Source organism: Apus apus, chromosome 4 (genome assembly GCF_020740795.1).
Source record: "Apus apus isolate bApuApu2 chromosome 4, bApuApu2.pri.cur, whole genome shotgun sequence".
Classification (NCBI taxonomy): domain Eukaryota; kingdom Metazoa; phylum Chordata; class Aves; order Apodiformes; family Apodidae; genus Apus; species Apus apus.
Genome location: NC_067285.1, coordinates 40,915,045 through 40,942,675, shown reverse-complemented (window position 1 = coordinate 40,942,675; position 27,631 = coordinate 40,915,045). Strand labels below are relative to the sequence as shown.

General features: G+C 54.7%; 1 protein-coding gene across 5 annotated transcripts; it reads left to right on the top strand.

The window, feature by feature from the left end:
• Positions 1-188: 188 nt before the first annotated feature.
• Positions 189-21,372, top strand: HSD17B11 (hydroxysteroid 17-beta dehydrogenase 11). Of its 5 annotated transcripts, none has more exons than XM_051618832.1 (7): positions 189-508; positions 1,312-1,419; positions 1,739-1,870; positions 2,173-2,279; positions 2,866-3,003; positions 3,245-3,361; positions 12,375-13,023. In XM_051618832.1, the coding sequence occupies exons 1-7, from the start codon at positions 299-301 to the stop codon at positions 12,460-12,462; spliced, it is 900 nt and encodes a 299-aa protein (XP_051474792.1). In that variant the 5' UTR covers positions 189-298; the 3' UTR covers positions 12,463-13,023. The 5 variants fall into 5 exon arrangements, with proteins under 5 accessions (XP_051474792.1, XP_051474791.1, XP_051474788.1 ...); XM_051618831.1 differs by lacking the exon at positions 12,375-13,023 and adding an exon at positions 4,841-5,491; XM_051618828.1 differs by lacking the exons at positions 1,312-1,419; positions 1,739-1,870; positions 2,173-2,279; ... (1 more) ...; positions 3,245-3,361; positions 12,375-13,023 and adding exons at positions 16,355-16,462; positions 16,782-16,913; positions 17,554-17,660; ... (1 more) ...; positions 19,524-19,640; positions 20,721-21,372 and having other exon boundaries at positions 200-508.
• Positions 21,373-27,631: the final 6,259 nt, after the last annotated feature.

The window sequence follows — 27,631 nt, the reverse complement described above, 5'->3', positions numbered from 1 at the left end:
GCCGGGCGGTTCCCGCCGCAGCCGGCGGCTGCCGGGGCGGGCGGAGCGCGGTCAGGCTGCCCCGGGCGCCTCCCGGCGGCGGGGAAAGGGAACGCGCCCGGCGGGAGCGGCGCCGAGGCGGGCATCCCGCACACACGGGCCCGCCCCGGGAAGGCGGCGCCGCCGGCGGACGCCGCAGGGCCCGGCTCGGTTCGGCAGTCAGAAGGGCGAGGGCGGCGGGGCGGGCGGGTCCTGGGGCAAGGAGCCCGTCCCGCTGGGGAGAGCGAGCCGGGCTCACCCGGGCAGCGCCGGGGCAGCCATGCGGGCGCTGGCGGAGCTGCTGCTGTTCCTGGCCACGCTGCTCTACTCCTACCTGGAGGCGCTGGCGAAGCTGCTGCTGCCCGCCCGCAGGAAGTCTGTCCGCGGGGAGCTGGTGCTCGTCACGGGCGCGGGCCACGGCGTGGGCAGAGCGGCCGCCCTGGAGTTCGCCAAGCGCGGGAGCCGGCTGGTGCTGTGGGACATCAACAAGGTAGCGGAGCCGCGGGCGTGCGGGGCCCTTCCCTGCGGGGCCGGGGCCGGGGCCGGGGCCGGGCGGGCACACGGACCTGCCCCGCATCGCCCCGTCCCGCCCGGCCCCGCGCTGGGTGCTGAGCGCCAGCCGAGCCCCGCGGCCCCTGGGTCTGGCCCCACGGCCCCGGGGGTCTGGCCCCAGGGGGTCTGGCCCCACAGCCCCGGGCGTCTGGCCCCACGGCTGCTCGGGGCTCCTGGCCGAGCTGGGACGAGCAGCCCCTCCGAGAGCGGCTGCGGGAGGAGCGCGGGGCTCAGCGGGGCTGCGGAGCTGCCCGGGCTGGCGGGAGGACGGGGCCAGACCCTTCTCGGGGGCGTCCAGGGACAGGACAAGGGGCACACACTGGAACACAGGAGCTTTAACCTGAATATGAGAAAATACTTGTTTGCTCAGAGGGCACCAGAGCCCTGGGACAGGCTGCCCAGGGAGGCTGTGGAGTCCCCATCCCTGGAGCCCTTCCAAACCCACCTGGACGTGTTCCTGTGGGATCTGCTCATGGGGATCCTGCTCTGGCAGGGGGGTCGGACTAGATGATCTCCAGAGCTCCCTTCCAACCCCCCACTGTCTGGCCCTGTGATCCTAGTCCTCTCTCAGCCCCTGGCTGCAGCTCTTTCCCTGGGCAGCAGGAGCTGTCCTGGGGCTCGGCAGGGTTCCCTGACCAGGACCAACCTTCAGGCTGTCCCTGGTGCCCTGCGGTGCCCGAGCAGCCCCAGGCAGGCAGGGCCCGGCTGCACACGAGTGTCTGTCTGCCCTGCCTCCAACAGCACGGCCTTGAGGACACGGCAGCAGAGTGCCAGAGGCTGGGAGCCCCCGTGCAGACCTTCCTGGTGGACTGCAGCAAGAGGGAGGAGATCTACAGCGCTGCCGAGAAGGTAGGGGAGCAGGGGCATGTCCAAGGGCTCAGCCCAAGGTGCTCAGCTTTCAGGGGAGCCAGGAAAACAAGTGCAGTGGCACTTCTGAGCTGGGGAGGACGGGGCTAAAAATACTGGCAGTAACTAAGGGAGAAGCAGCAGATCCAATCCAGATTTTGTGGTGCTACTGCACAGTTCCTGCCACATCTGGAAATGTGGCTGATCTTCCTCCCCCTCGAAGAAACGAGGTTAGGAATGAAATTGCTTCTCATCTTCCCTAGCCTGGCATGTTTTTGATAACAAGTGACAGGCCCTTTTCTGGTGTTATTCTGTCCAACAGGTGAAGAAGGACGTTGGGGATGTCACCATCCTGGTGAACAATGCAGGTGTGATTACAGCTGCCGACCTGCTCTCCACTCAGGACCACCAGATTGAAAGAATGTTTGAAGTCAACATCCTTGCTCACATGTGGGTAAGGGCCACCCCCATCTTTGTACCCCTTCCCCCAACCCAGCCAGTCTCCCTGGGCACTTCTCTCCCAGTTTACACCCTGCTGTGTCACCACCTCCCCTCTTGGCTCCTTGAGCCAAGACCCCAGTGAACAGGGGTCTTTGTGGCTCTCAGAATCCAAGGTGCAGTGCAGCACTGAGCATTAGCCAGAACATTTCTCACTTCATTAGAGATAGTCAGGGTCAGTGTTGCACCTGGCTAAGAAAACACTGTTCTTTTCCTCCTTCCCCCCTTGGTTGCCTCTTGGTTCCAATGACTTTCAAGACCACCAGAGCTTTTCTGCCAACCATGATGAAGAACAACTACGGTCACATTGTCACGGTGGCTTCAGCAGCAGGTCATTTTGGGACTTCTTTCATGGTGGCTTATTGGTAAGTGGTTTTACAGTCACACTGTCCAGATCCATAGCAGTCAGTCCACTGATGGTCTGGGTTTTTTTTGGAGTTCACTTAGACTCCATGCTGCACTCTTTTCCTCAAAGCCACCTGCTCTGTGTGTCACAGCTGCTGCCCAAAGCAGCAGTGTCCAACCCAGCACTGCACTGTGGCACAGGGAAGCTCAGGATTAGTCTCTGAGATGTCTCTCAGCTGCACTACTTTGGGGGTTTTTGCCTCCTAGTCACTACTGTGTGATCTTTTAGGCCATTCACACAATCCCAGAACGTGTGGGGTTGGAAAGGACCTTTAAAGGCCACCTAGTCCAGCCCCCCTGCAGTGCACAGGGACATTTTTAGCTAGATCAGGTTGGTCAGAGCCTGGTCAAGCCTGACCCACCACCCTCAGGGTAAAGAACTTCTTCCTGATATCCAACCTCAATCTGCCCTGCTCTAGTTTAAGGCCATTGCCCCTTGTCCTCTCCCTACACACCCCTTGGCAAACAGCCCCTCCCCGTTCCCCTGTCTAGAGAGCTAGAAGCAGTATTTCTGCCTTCTCAGTTGTGCTTTTTCCCCTCTTGCAGCTCAAGCAAGTTTGCTGCAGTTGGATTTCATAAAGCTCTGACAGAGGAGCTGTCTGCCCTGGGAAAGGATGGAATCAAAACCACGTGTCTGTGTCCAGTGTTTATAAACACGGGGTTTGTCAAAAACCCCAGCACAAGGTAAGTGCCCAGCTCTGCTTCCCTGTGCTGCCCTCTCTGCAGGCACTAGAGATCAGCCCCAGCTTTAGGCCCTGCATCCCAGCTGCCTGTGGAAAGACAGTGGGCATGAGGGGCTCAGGAGGATCTGTGCTCATGGCTGCACGTGGGAGCCCCGAGCTGGTGCCCCTGGGACCCGTCCTCCCTCAGCCAGCCCCAGCCCTGCTCTGCCACCCCAGCTCTGACCTGGTGCTTTCCTCTGCAGGCTTGGGAAGATTCTGGAGGCTGAAGAAGTTGCAGAGGCCCTGATGGAGGGGATACTGACCAACCAGAAGATGGTTTTTGTGCCACCACATCTAAGCTTTGCGTTGCTTTCTGAAATGTAAGTAGGAAAAAAATGTAAAATAGATGAGGAGGGAAAAACTGTCAGTGCTCACTGTCTGAGCGTGCAGCCCTCCGAGTTGCAACATCTGATTCAAGGTTAAGTTGTCAGCCTTTTTTTGTATTTTGCACTCATGACAGTAAAAGGTACGAAATGGCCAGATAGAGAAACCCTGGAATGAGAGCTGGGCAGCTCTGAATTCAGTTCTCAATTCAGAATGGACCCCATTCAATCCAGTTTCATTTATTTGGTATTAACTTCAGTGTTTGACATCCCTATGCTCAGTTACTCATCAGTGCAGATTTGTACATCAATATGCCTGTGAGAACTATAAAATAAGGAACTGTCTGCAGGAGAGAAGATAATTTCTTAAACAAGCCCCCACCTGAAGCATTTTTGTAGGAGAGGAACACACAAGGTGGTGAAACAGCAGTGGTTCTTTCTAATGGCAAGAGCAGGCAAGACAGAGATTTTTCTGAGCCCTCTCCTAGGTCTTTGTGACCCACTTTCTGCACCAAACTCTTCTCAGTACAGAAGTGCTCTACAAGCTGAGAAGCAGAACAAGAGGATACTTTTGTTCACAGGTTGCTGTGTCCCATGGGGCTGCAAACAACAGTTTCTCTCAGCCAGCAGCCCTGGCAGCAGTTCCAGAAAGAGCTGAGGACCTGCAGTTGATTTGTGTTTGTTTCTTCATGTCAGCACCAAACACTGAGGTTTCAGAGGCTGGGAAAGTGGCTTTAAAAGGGCTCTCTTGCCTCTCTCTGCCGTGGAAAAAGCCAGACTTGTTCTCCCACACATCCTTAACATCAAGCAGAGGAGCTCTGCTGAGGAGGCTTTTTTACCAGAGCTCAGGTTCCAAATCTGGCATTCACATCACAACAACTACCTTCACTTCTCAGTTACCTTCCATGGTATTTCCTGGAAGATGTGGTGATACCTTGTTGGCAAAACCTGACACCAGGCAGAGGGAAAAAGCTTTTCAGTCTTTTTGCATCTCCGAGTGCTGCCTGGTGAACAGTCCAAGTCTGCAGAAGTGTAGACAAGTCAGACCTAATGCTGAAAAGCCCTGAGGAAAACTTGGCTCATTTGTCTGCATTTGGGGCAGGAGGACAGCAAGAGAGGTGACTCATGAGAGAAGAAATCCCAGGGAAGCAACTGCAGCTCAGTTTTAACATCTCATCCTTCCTCAGCCCTGCTGCTTTTCAGAGTGTAAAACACTCAGTACCCACCTGTCTCTGCTCAGTCTTGAACCTTCTTGGATCCTGCAGCCATATTGCAACCCCAACACTGCCCTGCAGATAACTGGCCTTGGAACTCTGATAGGAGATGGGTGGGGTGGCAGTTAAAGCAGTCAGACTGATCTGGTGTGGGCTTTGGGTTCTTTGGAAATAACTTCTGGTTTAAGTCTTGGTGCCAGTCCCTGTGTGTGACCAGCTCTTCTCTCACCCACAGTGCCACCTCTGTTATTATCTCTTCCAGGCTGTTTCCAGAACGTGCCTTGAATGTGCTGAAAAAGCTGAATGAAGTCAAGTTTGATGCAATTGTTGGGCAGAGAAGCACCCAGTGAAAAGTGGAGATGGATTCTCCCTTCCCAGTGGCACGGGTGAAAACAGAAGCTGGCTGAGCACAGCCCAGCTGGTTGGATCCAGAGCAGAACTAAGGCAGATGCTTCCAGGCCACCATTTCCTAAGGGTTTATCCCACACCTGCAGCAGGGACATGCCTGCATCACAAGGAGAGTTCACCCAGCAGAAATGCATCTCCAGGGCCTGAAGGGCTGGAGGTCCATCGCCTCCATCTCCTGGTGCTGAGGCAACAGGAATTCCCACCAAGCCCCTCTGTGGCCCAGCACAGCTGCCTCCCAGAGGGGAGAAAGGGATTGCCTGAGAACCCCTTCATCTGGGCTCATCCCTGAGCAGTGGACAGAGGAGGTGGGTGGCCTGTTGCACCTCAGTTCCTCTTTCTGAATGCAGAAAGCTGTGCTGTGTTGACCACACACGTTTCCCTGTGCTGTTGTGGTGGGAACCTGAAACGATACAGGCTTGGATGTCATGGAATCCCTAGTGATGTCATCACTTATGCATGAGCACCATCAACACTCCTCATTCCAAATAAAAGACAGTTCTCTAAACCCAAGGTGTCTTTCAGCAAGGGAAGTCCTGACCAGGTCTGAGCAAGGGCAGCAGAGCAGGTGCCCCAGGGGTGACAGGCTCAGGCAGAGCCTGCCAAGCACCAGGCCAGGCTGCAGGGACCAGGCAGGTCCCCACTCACCCCAGGAAGCCACCTCAGGCTCCCCCAGGCCTGGTGGCCAACAGTGCAGCCCAAGGCCAGGGCTGAACTGCAGGTGCCAGCACGGGGGGAGGCTCCAGATCAGGCTGCTCACAGCCCCTTACCCCAGGCTGGCCTGCTCTGGCAGGATCCAACGTGACCAGGAGGTGAAAGCCCTCAGGTCTTTGTCCTGGGGTGCAGGAGAACAGCACCTGATGACACGGGGGACAGAGACCTCTGGGAGCACAGACTCTCTTTCCACACACTTGTGCAACTCCAGCTGCACCAGCACTTGCTGGCTCACAACCCCCAGAGGGAGGGGGCCTTTCTGAGCTCCATATCCAGCTCTTTCCAAGAGGACAGGCCTGACACAACTGAGAGGCACTTGCTCTTCCCACCTTGCCTGAGCCTGGAAGCTTCTGCTGGGCATCAAGGAATAGCAAAGGAAGGATTTCAGCCTTTGCCTCCTCACCACCAAGGACAGAATGCAGTCAGCAAAAGCCTCCAGAGCTCCTCAGGTCCCTTCCTGCCCACAGCAGACATGAAGCTCACCCCACAGCCTGGCCATGATGGGTGCCCAGCAGGAGCCTGTGCAAGCTCCATGAAGCCACCCAAGCTGAGGCCCAGGTGTGAGGAGCAGCACCTCCCTCCTGGCTGAGGATGCTGCTGAGCCACGGCAGGGGCTCTGCCCTTGGGCTCTGCCTGCCCCTCCAGTGTCTCTGGGAGCTGAGGCTTCTCTGGGGCTTCTCTGCCTTCCCTGCCTCCTGTCCCAGCCACAGCTCTGCCTGCAGCCTGTGCCAGGGAAGTGACAGCAGCGCTGAGCTGGGCAGGGAGCGCCTGGCCCAAAGGGTGATGTGTTCATCAAGAACAGCAGGGAGCTCCAAGAGGAAAGTAGGAAGTGCCTGGCTCTGAACCTCTGCTGGAGTCAGCCCAGTCTCCCGCAGGCAGCACCAGCAACCCTGCAGCCAAGCCACCCTGAGAACAAAAATAAACTCCTTTTCAACAGCTCTAATCTGAACTGGAGAGCGATTCTGGGCAGAGGACAGATGTTCATGCAGAGTCACAGACCTGTCAGGCTTGGAAGGGAGCTCTAGGGATCATCTCGTCCAACTCCCTGCTAAAGCAGGATGGCCCAGAGCACATTCCACAGGAGACTCTGGAATGGCTCCAGAGAAGGGGGCTCCACACCCTCCCTGGGCAGCCTGTCCCAGGGCTCTCTCACCCTCCTGCTAAAGGAGCTTTTCCTCACACTGAACTGGCACTTCCCATGTTCCAGCTTGTGCCTCTTGCCCCTCATCCTGGGCAGAGGACAGATGTTCGTGCAGCCATCACTCCTCCCAAAGCAGCTCAAAATATCACTCAGCAACATGGTGAACATGATTCTTCTGGATTGCTGAAGGAGAAGCAAAGGAGTAAGGGCAGCAACCCTCTCTCAACAAACCCTTGCAGTTACACTGTTGCAGCCAAACTGCCTGGAAGCAGCTTTCTCCCATTTCCTACCAACATTCCTGCTCTGGTGGAGGCTCCAGACACCCCCGCACAAGCCAGAACAAGGGTGAGTTGAGCTGTTCCTCAGGGAGAGGGTGATCAGACATCGGGTGGGACTGCCCAGGGAGGCACCGTCCCTGGAGGTGCTCAAGGACAGGCTGGAGGCGGCACTTGGTGCCCTGGTCTGGAGATGTGGGGGTGTTGGTCACAGGCGGGACTTGAGGGTCTTCAAGGTCTTTTCCAGCCCTGGGGATTCTGCCTGTTCCCGAGGCCCCCAGGAAGCTCAGCAGCCAGGCGCTGGGGGAGCTGGGCTTGGACACCAGCGGGGTCCGGGGCGGCACCCCCGGAGCTCCCCGTGCGGGGCCGACCCGCGCGCAGCACGAGCCGTGCGGGCGCCAGCGGGGCCGGGACAAGCCCCGAGCGTGTCACACGCGGCCCCGCCCGGCGGGCGGGGAGGATCCCTCCTCCTCTGATTGGCCGGAGGGCGGGCCAATCCCCAGCGCCTGCGGCCCGCCGGCCTCCTAAGGGCCCGCCCCCCTGGGCTAACGCCGCGCTCTGATTGGCTGCCGCGGGCAGAGATGGGGGCGCGGGGCTCCGTGCGGGGGCGGCCATGCTGGGCGGGCCGGGGGCGGCCATGGCGGGGCGGGCGGGTCGGTCCTGGGGCAAGGAGCCCGTCCCGCTGGGGAGAGCGAGCCGGGCTCACCCGGGCAGCGCCGGGGCAGCCATGCGGGCGCTGGCGGAGCTGCTGCTGTTCCTGGCCACGCTGCTCTACTCCTACCTGGAGGCGCTGGCGAAGCTGCTGCTGCCCGCCCGCAGGAAGTCTGTCCGCGGGGAGCTGGTGCTCGTCACGGGCGCGGGCCACGGCGTGGGCAGAGCGGCCGCCCTGGAGTTCGCCAAGCGCGGGAGCCGGCTGGTGCTGTGGGACATCAACAAGGTAGCGGAGCCGCGGGCGTGCGGGGCCCTTCCCTGCGGGGCCGGGGCCGGGGCCGGGGCCGGGGCCGGGGCCGGGGCCGGGGCCGGGGCCGGGCGGGCACACGGACCTGCCCCGCATCGCCCCGTCCCGCCCGGCCCCGCGCTGGGTGCTGAGCGCCAGCCGAGCCCCGCGGCCCCTGGGTCTGGCCCCACGGCCCCGGGGGTCTGGCCCCACGGCTGCTCGGGGCTCCTGGCCGAGCTGGGACGAGCAGCCCCTCCGAGAGCGGCTGCGGGAGGAGCGCGGGGCTCAGCGGGGCTGCGGAGCTGCCCGGGCTGGCGGGAGGACGGGGCCAGACCCTTCTCGGGGGCGTCCAGGGACAGGACAAGGGGCACACACTGGAACACAGGAGCTTTAACCTGAATATGAGAAAGTACTTGTTTGCTCAGAGGGCACCAGAGCCCTGGGACAGGCTGCCCAGGGAGGCTGTGGAGTCCCCATCCCTGGAGCCCTTCCAAACCCACCTGGACGTGTTCCTGTGGGATCTGCTCATGGGGATCCTGCTCTGGCAGGGGGGTCAGACTAGATGATCTCCAGAGCTCCCTTCCAACCCCCCATTCTCTGGTCCTGTGATCCTAGTCCTCTCTCAGCCCCTGGCTGCAGCTCTTTCCCTGGGCAGCAGGAGCTGTCCTGGGGCTCGGCAGGGTTCCCTGACCAGGACCAACCTTCAGGCTGTCCCTGGTGCCCTGCGGTGCCCGAGCAGCCCCAGGCAGGCAGGGCCCGGCTGCACAAGAGTGTCTGTCTGCCCTGCCTCCAACAGCACGGCCTTGAGGACACGGCAGCAGAGTGCCAGAGGCTGGGAGCCCCCGTGCAGACCTTCCTGGTGGACTGCAGCAAGAGGGAGGAGATCTACAGCGCTGCCGAGAAGGTAGGGGAGCAGGGGCATGTCCAAGGGCTCAGCCCAAGGTGCTCAGCTTTCAGGGGAGCCAGGAAAACAAGTGCAGTGGCACTTCTGAGCTGGGGGGGAGGGGGCTAAAAATACTGGCAGTAACTAAGGGAGAAGCATCAGATCCAATCCAGATTTTGTGGTGCTACCGCACAGTTCCTGCCACATCTGGAAATGTGGCTGATCTTCCTCCCTCTCGAAGAAACGAGGTTAGGAATGAAATTGCTTCTCATCTTCCCTAGCCTGGCATGTTTTTGATAACAAGTGACAGGCCCTTTTCTGGTTTTATTCTGTCCAACAGGTGAAGAAGGACGTTGGGGATGTCACCATCCTGGTGAACAATGCAGGTGTGATTACAGCTGCCGACCTGCTCTCCACTCAGGACCACCAGATTGAAAGAATGTTTGAAGTCAACATCCTTGCTCACATGTGGGTAAGGGCCACCCCCATCTTTGTACCCCTTCCCCCAACCCAGCCAGTCTCCCTGGGCACTTCTCCTCTCCCAGTTTACACCCTGCTGTGTCACCATCTCCCCTCTTGGCTCCTTGAGCCAAGACCCCAGTGAACAGGGGTCTTTGTGGCTCTCAGAATCCAAGGTGCAGTGCAGCACTGAGCATTAGCCAGAACATTTCTCACTTCATTAGAGATAGTCAGGGTCAGTGTTGCACCTGGCTAAGAAAACACTGTTCTTTTCCTTCTTCCCCCCTTGGTTGCCTCTTGGTTCCAATGACTTTCAAGACCACCAGAGCTTTTCTGCCAACCATGATGAAGAACAACTACGGTCACATTGTCACGGTGGCTTCAGCAGCAGGTCATTTTGGGACTTCTTTCATGGTGGCTTATTGGTAAGTGGTTTTACAGTCACACTGTCCAGATCCATAGCAGTCAGTCCATTGATGGTCTGGGTTTTTTTTGGAGTTCACTTAGACTCCATGCTGCACTCTTTTCCTCAAAGCCACCTGCTCTGTGTGTCACAGCTGCTGCCCAAAGCAGCAGTGTCCAACCCAGCACTGCACTGTGGCACAGGGAAGCTCAGGATTAGTCTCTGAGATGTCTCTCAGCTGCACTACTTTGGGGGTTTTTGCCTCCTAGTCACTACTGTGTGATCTTTTAGGCCATTCACACAATCCCAGAACGTGTGGGGTTGGAAAGGACCTTTAAAGGCCACCTAGTCCAGCCCCCCTGCAGTGCACAGGGACATTTTTAGCTAGATCAGGTTGGTCAGAGCCTGGTCAAGCCTGACCCACCACCCTCAGGGTAAAGAACTTCTTCCTGATATCCAACCTCAATCTGCCCTGCTCTAGTTTAAGGCCATTGCCCCTTGTCCTCTCCCTACACACCCCTTGGCAAACAGCCCCTCCCCGTTCCCCTGTCTAGAGAGCTAGAAGCAGTATTTCTGCCTTCTCAGTTGTGCTTTTTCCCCTCCTGCAGCTCAAGCAAGTTTGCTGCAGTTGGATTTCATAAAGCTCTGACAGAGGAGCTGTCTGCCCTGGGAAAGGATGGAATCAAAACCACGTGTCTGTGTCCAGTGTTTATAAACACGGGGTTTGTCAAAAACCCCAGCACGAGGTAAGTGCCCAGCTCTGCTTCCCTGTGCTGCCCTCTCTGCAGGCACTAGAGATCAGCCCCAGCTTTAGGCCCTGCATCCCAGCTGCCTGTGGAAAGACAGTGGGCACGAGGGGCTCAGGAGGATCTGTGCTCATGGCTGCACATGGGAGCCCTGAGCTGGTGCCCCTGGGACCCGTCCTCCCTCAGCCAGCCCCAGCCCTGCTCTGCCACCCCAGCTCTGACCTGGTGCTTTCCTCTGCAGGCTTGGGAAGATTCTGGAGGCTGAAGAAGTTGCAGAGGCCCTGATGGAGGGGATACTGACCAACCAGAAGATGGTTTTTGTGCCACCACATCTAAGCTTTGCGTTGCTTTCTGAAATGTAAGTAGGAAAAAAATGAAAAATAGACGAGGAGGGAAAAACTGTCAGTGCTCACTGAGCGTGCAGCCCTCCGAGTTGCAACATCTGATTCAAGGTTAAGTTGTCAGCCTTTTTTTGTATTTTGCACTCATGACAGTAAAAGGTACGAAATGGCCAGATAGAGAAATCCTGGAATGAGAGCTGGGCAGCTCTGAATTCAGTTCTCAATTCAGAATGGACCCCATTCAATCCAGTTTCATTTATTTGGTATTAACTTCAGTGTTTGACATCCCTATGCTCAGTTACTCATCAGTGCAGATTTGTACATCAATATGCCTGTGAGAACTATAAAATAAGGAACTGTCTGCAGGAGAGAAGATAATTTCTTAAACAAGCCCCCACCTGAAGCATTTTTGTAGGAGAGGAACACACAAGGTGGTGAAACAGCAGTGGTTCTTTCTAATGGCAAGAGCAGGCAAGACAGAGATTTTTCTGAGCCCTCTCCTAGGTCTTTGTGACCCACTTTCTGCACCAAACTCTTCTCAGTACAGAAGTGCTCTACAAGCTGAGAAGCAGAACAAGAGGATACTTTTGTTCACAGGTTGCTGTGTCCCATGGGGCTGCAAACAACAGTTTCTCTCAGCCAGCAGCCCTGGCAGCAGTTCCAGAAAGAGCTGAGGACCTGCAGTTGATTTGTGTTTGTTTCTTCATGTCAGCACCAAACACTGAGGTTTCAGAGGCTGGGAAAGTGGCTTTAAAAGGGCTCTCTTGCCTCTCTCTGCCGTGGAAAAAGCCAGACTTGTTCTCCCACACATCCTTAACATCAAGCAGAGGAGCTCTGCTGAGGAGGCTTTTTTACCAGAGCTCAGGTTCCAAATCTGGCATTCACATCACAACAACTACCTTCACTTCTCAGTTACCTTCCATGGTATTTCCTGGAAGATGTGGTGATACCTTGTTGGCAAAACCTGACACCAGGCAGAGGGAAAAAGCTTTTCAGTCTTTTTGCATCTCCGAGTGCTGCCTGGTGAACAGTCCAAGTCTGCAGAAGTGTAGACAAGTCAGACCTAATGCTGAAAAGCCCTGAGGAAAACTTGGCTCATTTGTCTGCATTTGGGGCAGGAGGACAGCAAGAGAGGTGACTCATGAGAGAAGAAATCCCAGGGAAGCAACTGCAGCTCAGTTTTAACATCTCATCCTTCCTCAGCCCTGCTGCTTTTCAGAGTGTAAAACACTCAGTACCCACCTGTCTCTGCTCAGTCTTGAACCTTCTTGGATCCTGCAGCCATATTGCAACCCCAACACTGCCCTGCAGATAACTGGCCTTGGAACTCTGATAGGAGATGGGTGGGGTGGCAGTTAAAGCAGTCAGACTGATCTGGTGTGGGCTTTGGGTTCTTTGGAAATAACTTCTGGTTTAAGTCTTGGTGCCAGTCCCTGTGTGTGACCAGCTCTTCTCTCACCCACAGTGCCACCTCTGTTATTATCTCTTCCAGGCTGTTTCCAGAACGTGCCTTGAATGTGCTGAAAAAGCTGAATGAAGTCAAGTTTGATGCAATTGTTGGGCAGAGAAGCACCCAGTGAAAAGTGGAGATGGATTCTCCCTTCCCAGTGGCACGGGTGAAAACAGAAGCTGGCTGAGCACAGCCCAGCTGGTTGGATCCAGAGCAGAACTAAGGCAGATGCTTCCAGGCCACCATTTCCTAAGGGTTTATCCCACACCTGCAGCAGGGACATGCCTGCATCACAAGGAGAGTTCACCCAGCAGAAATGCATCTCCAGGGCCTGAAGGGCTGGAGGTCCATCGCCTCCATCTCCTGGTGCTGAGGCAACAGGAATTCCCACCAAGCCCCTCTGTGGCCCAGCACAGCTGCCTCCCAGAGGGGAGAAAGGGATTGCCTGAGAACCCCTTCATCTGGGCTCATCCCTGAGCAGTGGACAGAGGAGGTGGGTGGCCTGTTGCACCTCAGTTCCTCTTTCTGAATGCAGAAAGCTGTGCTGTGTTGACCACACATTTCCCTGTGCTGTTGTGGTGGGAACCTGAAACGATACAGGCTTGGATGTCATGGAATCCCTAGTGATGTCATCACTTATGCATGAGCACCATCAACACTCCTCATTCCAAATAAAAGACAGTTCTCTAAACCCAAGGTGTCTTTCAGCAAGGGAAGTCCTGACCAGGTCTGAGCAAGGGCAGCAGAGCAGGTGCCCCAGGGGTGACAGGCTCAGGCAGAGCCTGCCAAACACCAGGCCAGGCTGCAGGGACCAGGCAGGTCCCCACTCACCCCAGGAAGCCACCTCAGGCTCCCCCAGGCCTGGTGGCCAACAGTGCAGCCCAAGGCCAGGGCTGAACTGCAGGTGCCAGCACGGGGGGAGGCTCCAGATCAGGCTGCTCACAGCCCCTCACCCCAGGCTGGCCTGCTCTGGCAGGATCCAACGTGACCAGGAGGTGAAAGCCCTCAGGTCTTTGTCCTGGGGTGCAGGAGTACAGCACCTGATGACACGGGGGACAGAGACCTCTGGGAGCACAGACTCTCTTTCCACACACTTGTGCAACTCCAGCTGCACCAGCACTTGCTGGCTCACAACCCCCAGAGGGAGGGGGCCTTTCTGAGCTCCATATCCAGCTCTTTCCAAGAGGACAGGCCTGACACAACTGAGAGGCACTTGCTCTTCCCACCTTGCCTGAGCCTGGAAGCTTCTGCTGGGCATCAAGGAATAGCAAAGGAAGGATTTCAGCCTTTGCCTCCTCACCACCAAGGACAGAATGCAGTCAGCAAAAGCCTCCAGAGCTCCTCAGGTCCCTTCCTGCCCACAGCAGACATGAAGCTCACCCCACAGCCTGGCCATGATGGGTGCCCAGCAGGAGCCTGTGCAAGCTCCATGAAGCCACCCAAGCTGAGGCCCAGGTGTGAGGAGCAGCACCTCCCTCCTGGCTGAGGATGCTGCTGAGCCCCGGCAGGGGCTCTGCCCTTGGGCTCTGCCCGCCCCTCCAGTGTCTCTGGGAGCTGAGGCTTCTCTGGGGCTTCTCTGCCTTCCCTGCCTCCTGTCCCAGCCACAGCTCTGCCTGCAGCCTGTGCCAGGGAAGTGACAGCAGCGCTGAGCTGGGCAGGGAGCGCCTGGCCCAAAGGGTGATGTGTTCATCAAGAACAGCAGGGAGCTCCAAGAGGAAAGTAGGAAGGGCCTGGCTCTGAACCTCTGCTGGAGTCAGCCCAGTCTCCCGCAGGCAGCACCAGCAACCCTGCAGCCAAGCCACCCTGAGAACAAAAATAAACTCCTTTTCAACAGCTCTAATCTGAACTGGAGAGCGATTCTGGGCAGAGGACAGATGTTCATGCAGAGTCACAGACCTGTCAGGCTTTGAAGGGAGCTCTAGGGATCATCTCGTCCAACTCCCTGCTAAAGCAGGATGGCCCAGAGCACATTCCACAGGAGACTCTGGAATGGCTCCAGAGAAGGGGGCTCCACACCCTCCCTGGGCAGCCTGTCCCAGGGCTCTCTCACCCTCCTGCTAAAGGAGCTTTTCCTCACACTGAACTGGCACTTCCCATGTTCCAGCTTGTGCCTCTTGCCCCTCATCCTGGGCAGAGGACAGATGTTCGTGCAGCCATCACTTCTCCCAAAGCAGCTCAAAATATCACTCAGCAACATGGTGAACATGATTCTTCTGGATTGCTGAAGGAGAAGCAAAGGAGTAAGGGCAGCAACCCTCTCTCAACAAACCCTTGCAGTTACACTGTTGCAGCCAAACTGCCTGGAAGCAGCTTTCTCCCATTTCCTACCAACATTCCTGCTCTGGTGGAGGCTCCAGACACCCCCGCACAAGCCAGAACAAGGGTGAGTTGAGCTGTTCCTCAGGGAGAGGGTGATCAGACATCGGGTGGGACTGCCCAGGGAGGCACCGTCCCTGGAGGTGCTCAAGGACAGGCTGGAGGCGGCACTTGGTGCCCTGGTCTGGAGATGTGGGGGTGTTGGTCACAGGCGGGACTTGAGGGTCTTCAAGGTCTTTTCCAGCCCTGGGGATTCTGCCTGTTCCCGAGGCCCCCAGGAAGCTCAGCAGCCAGGCGCTGGGGGAGCTGGGCTTGGACACCAGCGGGGTCCGGGGCGGCACCACCGGAGCTCCCCGTGCGGGGCCGACCCGCGCGCAGCACGAGCGCTGCGGGCGCCAGCGGGGCCGGGACAAGCCCCGAGCGCGTCACACGCGGCCCCGCCCGGCGGGCGGGGAGGATCCCTCCTCCTCTGATTGGCCGGAGGGCGGGCCAATCCCCAGCGCCTGAGGCCCGCCGGCCTCCTAAGGGCCCGCCCCCCTGGGCTAACGCCGCGCTCTGATTGGCTGCCGCGGGGAGAGATGGCGGCGCGGGGCTCCGTGCGGGGGCGGCCATGCTGGGCGGGCCGGGGGCGGCCATGGCGGGGCGGGCGGGTCGGTCCTGGGGCAAGGAGCCCGTCCCGCTGGGGAGAGCGAGCCGGGCTCACCCGGGCAGCGCCGGGGCAGCCATGCGGGCGCTGGCGGAGCTGCTGCTGTTCCTGGCCACGCTGCTCTACTCCTACCTGGAGGCGCTGGCGAAGCTGCTGCTGCCCGCCCGCAGGAAGTCTGTCCGCGGGGAGCTGGTGCTCGTCACGGGCGCGGGCCACGGCGTGGGCAGAGCGGCCGCCCTGGAGTTCGCCAAGCGCGGGAGCCGGCTGGTGCTGTGGGACATCAACAAGGTAGCGGAGCCGCGGGCGTGCGGGGCCCTTCCCTGCGGGGCCGGGGCCGGGGCCGGGGCCGGGGCCGGGCGGGCACACGGACCTGCCCCGCATCGCCCCGTCCCGCCCGGCCCCGCGCTGGGTGCTGAGCGCCAGCCGAGCCCCGCGGCCCCTGGGTCTGGCCCCACGGCCCCGGGCGTCTGGCCCCACGGCTGCTCGGGGCTCCTGGCCGAGCTGGGACGAGCAGCCCCTCCGAGAGCGGCTGCGGGAGGAGCGCGGGGCTCAGCGGGGCTGCGGAGCTGCCCGGGCTGGCGGGAGGACGGGGCCAGACCCTTCTCGGGGGCGTCCAGGGACAGGACAAGGGGCACACACTGGAACAAAGGAGCTTTAACCTGAATATGAGAAAATACTTGTTTGCTCAGAGGGCACCAGAGCCCTGGGACAGGCTGCCCAGGGAGGCTGTGGAGTCCCCATCCCTGGAGCCCTTCCAAACCCACCTGGACGTGTTCCTGTGGGATCTGCTCATGGGGATCCTGCTCTGGCAGGGGGGTCGGACTAGATGATCTCCAGAGCTCTCTTCCAACCCCCCACTGTCTGGCCCTGTGATCCTAGTCCTCTCTCAGCCCCTGGCTGCAGCTCTTTCCCTGGGCAGCAGGAGCTGTCCTGGGGCTCGGCAGGGTTCCCTGACCAGGACCAACCTTCAGGCTGTCCCTGGTGCCCTGCGGTGCCCGAGCAGCCCCAGGCAGGCAGGGCCCGGCTGCACACGAGTGTCTGTCTGCCCTGCCTCCAACAGCACGGCCTTGAGGACACGGCAGCAGAGTGCCAGAGGCTGGGAGCCCCCGTGCAGACCTTCCTGGTGGACTGCAGCAAGAGGGAGGAGATCTACAGCGCTGCCGAGAAGGTAGGGGAGCAGGGGCATGTCCAAGGGCTCAGCCCAAGGTGCTCAGCTTTCAGGGGAGCCAGGAAAACAAGTGCAGTGGCACTTCTGAGCTGGGGGGGGGGGGGCTAAAAATACTGGCAGTAACTAAGGGAGAAGCAGCAGATCCAATCCAGATTTTGTGGTGCTACTGCACAGTTCCTGCCACATCTGGAAATGTGGCTGATCTTCCTCCCTCTCGAAGAAACAAGGTTAGGAATGAAATTGCTTCTCATCTTCCCTAGCCTGGCATGTTTTTGATATCAAGTGACAGGCCCCTTTCTGGTTTTATTCTGTCCAACAGGTGAAGAAGGACGTTGGGGATGTCACCATCCTGGTGAACAATGCAGGTGTGATTACAGCTGCCGACCTGCTCTCCACTCAGGACCACCAGATTGAAAGAATGTTTGAAGTCAACATCCTTGCTCACATGTGGGTAAGGGCCACCTCCATCTTTGTACCCCTTCTCCCAACCCAGCCAGTCTCCCTGGGCACTTCTCCTCTCCCAGTTTACACCTTGCTCTGTCACCTCTTTGCCTTCTGGCTCCTCCAACTACTTCTGAGCCTGCCTTCAATCCTGTCTTTTCCTCATGATTTGCTTCTCTCATCTCTGCAGCCTTGCTCCCAGCTTTTTTCCAGCAAGCTGAGCCCAGGAGACACAGCTGGGCTGTCAGAGCTGGGACTTGGGTCTTTGCAGGCCCACAGATGAGCCACAAGGTAGGGCAGCTGCCAGCAGGGGTTACAGGGTGGGAGGGTTTCAGCTGTTCAGGACTTGCTGTTTGCAGCAGCAGAGAGGAGAAGCTGCAGAAGGATGAGTGTTTTACTGAACATGATGTGGTGGGACATGGGCAGCATTGCTGCTGACATCTGAAAACTAAAAAGCAGCACAGGAAGGGTGTGTGGATCGGCTGTTTACAGCTGACTTCCCAAAATATGCCTGTTGGGAACAAAGGTTGCCACAAAGCATTAGCCACTGCATTAGTGATTAGTCAGGGTCAGTGTTGGACCTGGCTAAGAAAACACTGTTCTTTTCCTCCTTCCCCCATGGTTGCCTCTTGGTTCCAATGACTTTCAAGACCACAAGAGCTTTTCTGCCAACCATGATGAAGAACAACTACGGTCACATCGTCACGGTGGCTTCAGCAGCAGGTCATTTTGTGATTTCTTTCATGGTGGCTTATTGGTAAGTGGTTTTACAGTCTTCATCTCTTTGTTTTAAATGGTGCCTTCTCCATCAGCAAGCACAGAGCAACCACAATATTCCTTCACACACCAACTAACAAAAGCTGCTCTTTTCTCTCTCCCTCACCAGACTTTTGCCTGGCAACACAGGTGCCCTCTTCCCTTCTCCATCTTAGAAAGCAGTGAGTGCTTCTGGGAGTTGTTGTGCTGTTGTCAGGTCAAGCCCTAACGAGTGGCTTCTCCTCCTTCTGCCCTTGTGGTGGTGCCTAGTGTGTAGAAATACCTCTGCCATCAGGAGATGACACTGCTTCTTGCCTGTGCAGTTCCCTTTAGAAGGGAAAGACCTGCTGATACTCCCTGTGCTGTGAGCAACCAAGCTGGATCACCTGAGAGGTCACTGCATTGCTCCTTCTGCTAGAAGCAACTGAATCTCTGAGTGTGAGCAGAGGCACGCAGGTCTGGATTGTCCTTCTGCACCAGATGGAGCCCTCTGTACCAGTGGCTCCAGTGAGAGCACCTTCCCCATGGAAAACTCCCTTCTCAGAGAGCCAGTTGCTGCTAGCAAAGGGAGAGCTCCCCAGCCAGGGCTTTCAGTGGGGTCACACTGTCCAGATCCACAGCAGCCAGTCCACAGGTGCTCTTGTTCTGTTTGCAGTTCATTACACTCCTCACCCACATCAATTCCTGTGACATTAATGTTCTTCACCCTTGGCATGCAGCATGCTCCTCTATTTCCAGACTCTCACAATGCTCCTGTTTGCTACAAGAAATGGTGGAAGGTTGTTCTCCATTTCTACTCTGCCCATCCTTCTTCATTTTTCCTGACTCGGGCTCCATTCCTTCTGAGAATCTGCTCACATGTGAAAGAGGAAAGCTCATTGAGTTATGCACAGGAGTTAGAATTTTCTAAACATGCCTGACATTCATCTGTTTGCAACTAAGGTGACTGTTTCTGAAAGCCACCTGCTCTGTGTGTCACAGCTGCTGCCCAAAGCAGCAGTACCCAACCCAGCACTGCACTGTGGCACAGGGAAGCTCAGGATTAGTCTCTGAGATGTCTCTCAGCTGCCCTACTTTGGGGGTTTTTGCCTCCTAGTCACTACTGTGTGATCTTTTCACACAATCCCAGAACTTGTGGGGTTGGAAAGGACCTTTAAAGGCCACCTAGTCCAGCCCCCCTGCAGTGCACAGGGACATTTTTAGCTAGATCAAGTTGGTCAGAGCCTGGTCAAGCCTGACCTTGAATCTCTCCAGGGATGGGGCCTCCAGCACCTCTCTGGGCAGCCTGTTCAGTGATCCACCACCCTCAGTGTAAAGAACTTCTTCCCGATATCCAACCTCAATCTGCCCTGCTCTAGTTTAAGGCCATTGCCCCTTGTCCTCTCCCTACACACCCCTTGGCAAACAGCCCCTCCCCGTTCCCCTTTCTAGAGAGCTAGAAGCAGTATTTCTGCCTTCTCAGTTGTGCTTTTTCCCCTCCTGCAGCTCAAGCAAGTTTGCTGCAGTTGGATTTCATAAAGCTCTGACAGAGGAGCTGTCTGCCCTGGGAAAGGATGGAATCAAAACCACGTGTCTGTGTCCAGTGTTTATAAACACGGGGTTTGTCAAAAACCCCAGCACGAGGTAAGTGCCCAGCTCTGCTTCCCTGTGCTGCCCTCTCTGCAGGCACTAGAGATCAGCCCCAGCTTTAGGCCCTGCATCCCAGCTGCCTGTGGAAAGACAGTGGGCACGAGGGGCTCAGGAGGATCTGTGCTCATGGCTGCACGTGGGAGCCCCGAGCTGGTGCCCCTGGGACCCGTCCTCCCTCAGCCAGCCCCAGCCCTGCTCTGCCACCCCAGCTCTGACCTGGTGCTTTCCTCTGCAGGCTTGGGAAGATTCTGGAGGCTGAAGAAGTTGCAGAGGCCCTGATGGAGGGGATACTGACCAACCAGAAGATGGTTTTTGTTCCATCAAATCAACGCCTTGCATTATTTTTTGAAAGGTAAGTAGAAAAAGCCAAACCACCAACTCAACACACACTCCCTGTCTCTCAAATATAACTCGCTGAGTGTACAACCCTCAGAACGTGTTCCATGTGATTCAAGACTGTTTTGTTTAAGAACACTTCACCAATTAACCAAACAGCACTTTGGATCTTTCTAACGACAACAGCGGACACATTCCAGGGAAGGGCTCTGTTGAGTGCTCTCACAGGTCTCCCTCTGCAGGCTGATGGGCAGGGAGGGGCAGAACAACAGAACACTTTTTCTTCACAGATTGCTACTTCCCTTCTGCCTGCAAAAAAAACCCAAACACTTTCTCTGAACCAGCAGCCCCAGTGTATTAAAGTATTCCAGGAAGAGCTGAGGACTTGCTGCTTCTTGCTGTTTTGTTTCTTTCATGTCAACACCAAAGACTGAGATCACAGAGGCTTGAAAAATTGCTTCCAAAGGGCTCTATTGCTTCTCTCTGACATGTAAAGCAAGATCTGTCCTCTCACACATCTTTAATATCCAGTGTAGCTGCTCTGCTGAGGAAGTGTCTTCCTCAGAGCTCAGCTTCCAAACATAGAATGAATAGCCCATCACCTGAGTTAGGTATCCAGTTAACTTCTCCAGAACCTCATTAAACACATGGCAATTTCTTCTTTGTGAAAGCCAGCAAACTTGGATCTAACTCCAAATTTCCCTTTGCAAGGAGGTGTAAAGATGTTTGGGGTGGCTTGTTTGTTTTTTCACCTCCAAGAATTCCCCAAATTAACCAGATAAGGTTTGGAAAGCATGAAAAAAGGCAAATCCAAGTGTCTGTATTTTGCAGCAATATTGCAACCTAAATCATGTCAGGAAGCTGCCTGTCCTGGAACTGTCATAAGAGGAGATGGATGGGATGGGAGTTAAAGCAGTCAGACTGATCTGGTGTGGGCTGTGGGTTCTTTGGAAATAACTTCTGGTTTAAGTCTTGGTGCCAGGCTATGTGTGTGTGCACACATCCTGCTCCCAGACCAGCTCTTCCCTCACCTGCAGTGCCCCTTGCTCCCATGATTTAAATTGCACATCCTACATCATGTTATTATCTCTTCCAGGGTGTTTCCAGAACGTGCCCTGAATTTGCTGAGGAAGATGACTGAAGTCAAATTTGATGCAATTGTTGGGCAGAGAAGCACCCAGTGAAAAGTGGAGATGGATTCTCCCTTCCCAGTGGCACGGGTGAAAACAGAAGCTGGCTGAGCACAGCCCAGCTGGTTGGATCCAGAGCAGAACTAAGGCAGATGCTTCCAGGCCACCATTTCCTAAGGGTTTATCCCACACCTGCAGCAGGGACATGCCTGCATCACAAGGAGAGTTCACCCAGCAGAAATGCATCTCCAGGGCCTGAAGGGCTGGAGGTCCATCGCCTCCATCTCCTGGTGCTGAGGCAACAGGAATTCCCACCAAGCCCCTCTGTGGCCCAGCACAGCTGCCTCCCAGAGGGGAGAAAGGGATTGCCTGAGAACCCCTTCATCTGGGCTCATCCCTGAGCAGTGGACAGAGGAGGTGGGTGGCCTGTTGCACCTCAGTTCCTCTTTCTGAATGCAGAAAGCTGTGCTGTGTTGACCACACACGTTTCCCTGTGCTGTTGTGGTGGGAACCTGAAACGATACAGGCTTGGATGTCATGGAATCCCTAGTGACATCAATTATGCAATGGCTCCATCACCCTGCCTTATTCCCAATAAACACAATTCTTTAACACCAAGCTGTGAAACTTGGCACTGAAAGTCATAACCAGCTCCTAGAGGTGCATTTACGATATGGTATCAAGTCATATACCCCTCACCCTCCCTGTTCATCTGTAATTTCCAGGCACCTTTAAAACACCTTCTTGTGAGAACAGTGTCATGTTTCTCTACAAGTTCCTGGGTGCCCTCCTGCACTTCATGCATGCTAGAAAATGTGATTTGAGACATGAGGATGCAGAATAAGTTGGGCCAACCTAATGAAAATTCTGCAGTCTGTTTGGTTCAGTCTCCATGAGTCAGATCTGGGTATCAAAGATTAACAGCAAGGTTGTGCTGGGCCAGGGGGGTGAGTTGAAGTCCACAGGGCTTCTGTACCTGTGGACAGTGCAGGAGGAGGCCTGAACACCTGGAAAATCCTGAATGCAGCTTCATTTTGACTAGTTATCACATTCATCACAGCACAAAGTTACACCCATGCAGACACTGGATCATACACGTGCCTCCACATATTTTTTTCTTTCCATCTCTTGAAACATGCACCATGCTGAGGGTTTATATATTCCCCTCCTCGCTGACTGGAAGATGCTGCAGCAACAACATCCCTGTCTGATCCTGTGCTTTACCTTCCCAGCCCTGCTCTTCCCAGCCCATGTGCAGGGAAGCAGCAGAGGAGGGATTCTTGGGGGAGGGAGGTACACCAGGTGCCACAGGGGAGGACAAGGGGTGTTGCCCAACAGCTCCCAAGGAAGGGCAGCAGAGCAGGTGCCCCAGGGGTGACAGGCTCAGGCAGAGCCTGCCAAGCACCAGGCCAGGCTGCAGGGACCAGGCAGGTCCCCACTCACCCCAGGAAGCCACCTCAGGCTCCCCCAGGCCTGGTGGCCAACAGTGCAGCCCAAGGCCAGGGCTGAACTGCAGGTGCCAGCACGGGGGGAGGCTCCAGATCAGGCTGCTCACAGCCCCTCACCCCAGGCTGGCCTGCTCTGGCAGGATCCAACGTGACCAGGAGGTGAAAGCCCTCAGGTCTTTGTCCTGGGGTGCAGGAGAACAGCACCTGATGACACGGGGGACAGAGACCTCTGGGAGCACAGACTCTCTTTCCACACACTTGTGCAACTCCAGCTGCACCAGCACTTGCTGGCTCACAGCCCCCAGAGGGAGGGGGCCTTTCTGAGCTCCATATCCAGCTCTTTCCAAGAGGACAGGCCTGACACGACTGAGAGGCACTTGCTCTTCCCACCTTGCCTGAGCCTGGAAGCTTCTGCTGGGCATCAAGGAATAGCAAAGGAAGGATTTCAGCCTTTGCCTCCTCACCACCAAGGACAGAATGCAGTCAGCAAAAGCCTCCAGAGCTCCTCAGGTCCCTTCCTGCCCACAGCAGACGTGAAGCTCACCCCACAGCCTGGCCATGATGGGTGCCCAGCAGGAGCCTGTGCAAGCTCCATGAAGCCACCCAAGCTGAGGCCCAGGTGTGAGGAGCAGCACCTCCCTCCTGGCTGAGGATGCTGCTGAGCCCCGGCAGCGGCTCTGCCCTTGGGCTCTGCCTGCCCCTCCAGTGTCTCTGGGAGCTGAGGCTTCTCTGGGGCTTCTCTGCCTTCCCTGCCTCCTGTCCCAGCCACAGCTCTGCCTGCAGCCTGTGCCAGGGAAGTGACAGCAGCGCTGAGCTGGGCAGGGAGCGCCTGGCCCAAAGGGTGATGTGTTCATCAAGAACAGCAGGGAGCTCCAAGAGGAAAGTAGGAAGTGCCTGGCTCTGAACCTCTGCTGGAGGAGTCAGCCCAGTCTCCCGCAGACAGCACCAGCAACCCTGCAGCTGAAGCACCGGGACGTTGGCTCCAGGTCTGTGTGGCTCCTTCCCCAGCACTCGTAGTTGTTCCCCTTTCAGAAAGCCCAGGACTGTGAGGACCTCACAGCTACCTCAAGCACCAGGTGTATAGATACTCCCTGAGCTGCTGCAGCCAGCATGTGGGGGTCACTGCTGTGACTGCCCTGCCAGCTGGGAGAGGCTCTGCTCCCCCGTGCACCAGGCATCAAGTAGAACTATTCGTCTCACAAACCCTACAACTGCGTTTCTAAGCCAAGCACCACGCTCGTGCCCTCTTTTCCAGCCATCCATTCTGCTGCTTCCTGCCATAGTTTTAGTCCATAAAGCTACTGGCATTGTGTGGGGGCAGTATGGCCCACAGGGACAGAGCTGCTGAGCAGGCAGCACGGGTGAAACCATCTCCTTTGCAAGACGAGCAGAGGTTTATGGACTTAGAAGCCTTTTGATGACACCACCCAGTTGAACACCAAATGAAAGAGGAGCAGCTGTGATGGTTTTCCTTTGTCCAGCATGCAGACACACCCAGCTGGTCTGAAATTTGTGAGGCTCATTATCAGAGGAAAGAACAACATTTAACAACGATATTTAATGACAATATAGAACATTCACAATTACTACCTTCATCACAATAGGTAAAATTGTCAAGAGTCTTCAAGCAGCTTCTGCTTCTCTTCGTCACATCCAGTCTTACTGAATTTCTAATGCCAGGCAATAAAGCTCCCCAGAGCACAGCAGCCTGATATGTCCCTTTAGCAAAGAGTACTTCTTCAGAGACTGGCTCTGCTGCATTTTTTCAAAGTCCTTGAATCCTACTCAGAATGTGAGGAGATCCATCCCAAACAGCATTTCTTGTCACAGAGCTAAGCCACTCCAAGCCATGGCTGTACCTCTCACTGCAGCTGGCTGCGAGCACCGAGGCCCCAGCCTCAAGACTGGGGCAAGAATCACAGTATTTTAAATTTTCCAAGTCATGCCAGTATGCATCAAAATCATGTGCCATCTGAAGCGGCGTTTCAGAACACTGATTTCTAAACACACAGAACTTGCTCAACCCAGCAGGTTCAACCCAAGGGGGTTGTTTTGTTTTGTTTTTTTTCTACTGCTTCTCTGCAGTCCAGCATCTGAGGTCACGAGCTGCTCAGTGTTGCAAAGCCGTTTGCAAAATTCCATTCTGAAACACATTGTTAGTACCCTAAACCTTTCAGATTCTTTCCTTCTCCATCTGCTCTCTGGCCACTCATTTTGCTCTTCTCCCAGCAGGTCTCCTGCTTTCAATACCAAGGCTAGAACTTGCCAGTTTCACTGCAAAAACTCCACTAGAAAATGAATAAACTTGCTTTTATCCAACAAACCAGGTGCTACTATGAGTAAATTTCTTCTCCTGCAAACTATTTCCCTGCTGTGTTCTCAGCCTTTGCACATGCCCAGCTGGTAGCTGATGATCCTCCAAAACATCACAATCAAGATGCTTTTTCAAGAAACATCCTAGATGAACAGATGCTGCAACACTTTTTGCTCAAAAATAATCTAGTTACAAGAGTTTTTATATAAAGATATTCCTGAGACTCATGCTCACTAGTACCTACCAGCTTGCTGATCTCTAATGGGAATAAAAAACAAACCCAAACACTGAGCAGGAATTCGCATTAATCTGTTGATGACCACAGAGGTTTGATGATGAAATGCTGCTGCTTTCTTTTGTAGAGCTGACCTGGAACATAACAGTTCTTGGAGCCTTATAGGACTGACACCTGCAAACTAAGATGTGAAAACCCGAGGATCATGTAATAACTGGTTGTATTATTATGCAGAGGCAGGGGCCTGTATTTATTCTCATCTAGTGGTTTCTGTCTAGTTACACTGAAATTATCCTGGCAAAAGACAAGATTCAAGTCTGTCTGGTACAGAGCTCTGTTCTCAAAGCCCTTCAAGTGTGCAGTTAACACCAGTTCAGCCTCCAAGTGTTATCTTTCCAGTTAAACACTTCTTTTATGTGACACACTTCCACTTCCATCCTCCTCTCTCTCTTTGACATAAAATGGTATTGAGAGCCATTTCAAACACAAGCACAGGTCCAAGAGGATTGTTCTGGGAGGAGGCTGCACCAGGATTTACAGCAAAGGAATATGGGAAAAGACCAAAACAAACAACAACAAAAAGCAACCAACCTACACAAAACCCCACAACATTTTATATTAATCCATTTTATATTAATTGGTTATTTAGGTCACTCAGAGCTACATGTCAATTACTGTGAATGTAACGAATACTTTCATCCAAAAAATAAACACTTTTAGGAAGATAAATTGAGCCAAGTTTCATTTTACAGGAGAAAAACAAATGCAAAACCTTTTTATTTTTTTCCCCCTTAAATTTAAAGAGACAAAAGATGGAATTTACGTGGTTCTGGTATGGAAAAGAAAACCTTTGCTCTGGGATATGACAATGACAAAGGCACTTTATACATACAGGCCAGTTGTTATGTGGCAGATCTCTGGCCAAAGAAGCTCTGCTTGGGCCACACAGCTGACATCAGCCACGGGACACAAGAGGATCCTAGTGTGCCATTTTTAAATGAAAAAACTGGAGAACTGATTCTCATTTTAGGAAGTCTTTAAAAAGAGTACAAGTGCAGTAAATATGCTACTGAGCACGAGCTAAACTTTCTTCCTCCTCCCAAGGAACTGAAGAGCAAACCAGATCTCTCATTAGCACACTGATTAACAGAGGCATAGTTACAGCTAACTCAGCTATGTTGCTCCTGAGATTCAAGTGAGCATCTCTGCACAGGACTGTGGAGACACTTTGTCAAGGATACTCCTTTTCTATCTGTTAATGGTAATGGATGCAACTGCAGGAATGAGTGGCTGAGAATCATTAAAAAAAAGTAACATTTTGTGAATGTGCTTCACACTCACTGTTTATGAATTTTCTAGATCAGGAATTCTTGACTCAGAAGGATTATTTTTCCCTAATCCATCCAGTTAATCAGCAACCAATTTAGGGACTGGAGTGGCTGTAGCTCCTATTCCCCTCCAGCAGCACACTAAGTTCATGTATACTCCAGGCCTGTATGTAAGAAAGCAGCAGCACAGATTCTTCAGATAGTTATTTTTCAAGCCACCATCTGGCACTCACTCTCTATCCAAAGCCATCTCCAGGTAGGTGTTTATGCTCCAGCAGGATCTTGCGCTGGAGGCACCTCAGACACCTTCTGATTCAGCACACAAAGTCAGTGTCACATTTACCAGAACAGTCACAATGCATCACCAGGCACCCAGTGTCAAAGTCTCTCCCTGTTCAGGAAGAGGTAACCTCTTTCTGTCATCAGAGATCAGACATCACACATGTAAATAATTTATTGCAAGGACTTAGTAGATCCATGCATGTGAGGGCAGGGGAGGAGCACTGTGCCAAAACCCTCAGTGGCAGCAAAACTAAACAATGGCATCTTTGTGGGCTGAAGGCCTGATCAAACTCTTACTGAAGCCAACGGGAGCCTTTTTGGTGGTTTCCAGGGGTGTTGGATGAGAGCCACGACACATTGCAAGCAGCACTGCTAACTCTCAAAAGCAGAAAGGCATTAGTTTCTCAGCAGTCTGCCCACCAGTTTCTCCCGCCTTTTTACAGAGCAGAGCTATGAGCTCGTTCCAACCTCAGCACTCATCTCTGGAAGCTGGGAGGTAAGATTTCTTACAACTTCTTAGGTGTTGAGCTTCCATCCTGAAGGGAAACAATCTGAGGCAGTAAAGCACCTGCCAGGCTGGTCATCACGGAGACACAATGGTGAAACTATGAGGCCAATAAAGAATAAAAGCATCTAGTTGGACTTTTCCTTTAAACACTCTGAAATAAATGTGCATCTCCTCATAATTGTGCATGTGTATTCCATGGGGAACTGTAAACCTGCAGCAACTCCTTCTCAGACAAGTGTGGATTGATGAAACACCTTCCCGCTTTTCTGCAGAATGGTGTTGTATTCAGGAAAAAAGGAAATCCTAGAATTATTATGCCCATCTATAGAGGAGAATTTGGCATGCAGCATGAGAGTCCAGCTTTCAACTCTACAGTGCATAACTGAAAAATCCTGAGCTACTTAGCTGTGGGGCTGGAGGCAGAGCACATTTTCAGTTGGCTTGCCTTTTGTGCAAGGCAGTTATTTAATAAAACTTAGTACTTCCTGGGTGTGTATTTCTTTTTTAAGGTCTGCCTTCAATTCTAACAGCCTGTAATACATTCCTAGCTAACTCTTTTCAAGTTCTTGAGTCAAGCTTTAAGGAAAATGGGACCGACACTTGCCCTTATTGCTCCAGAGGCAGAGAGGCACTACAAAGAGTCTGAAACAAGCCTGGGGATAAAGGTGAACTGAGGAATCATGTTCCTGCACTGATGGGAGTGTGTGGCAGCACTGTGTGAGACAGTATATATACTATAGGGACAACAGCTGGTGGAAAGAT

Excerpts from the sequence above, each read along its gene's own strand:
- HSD17B11 (XM_051618828.1), top strand. The coding sequence starts at position 299 with ATGCGGGCGCTGGCGGAGCTGCTGCTGTTCCTGGCCACGCTGCTCTAC. Across the intron at positions 16,463-16,781 it reads TCTACAGCGCTGCCGAGAAG|GTGAAGAAGGACGTTGGGGA; the intron begins GTAGGGGAGCAG and ends TCTGTCCAACAG. Across the intron at positions 16,914-17,553 it reads ACATCCTTGCTCACATGTGG|ACCACAAGAGCTTTTCTGCC; the intron begins GTAAGGGCCACC and ends ATGACTTTCAAG.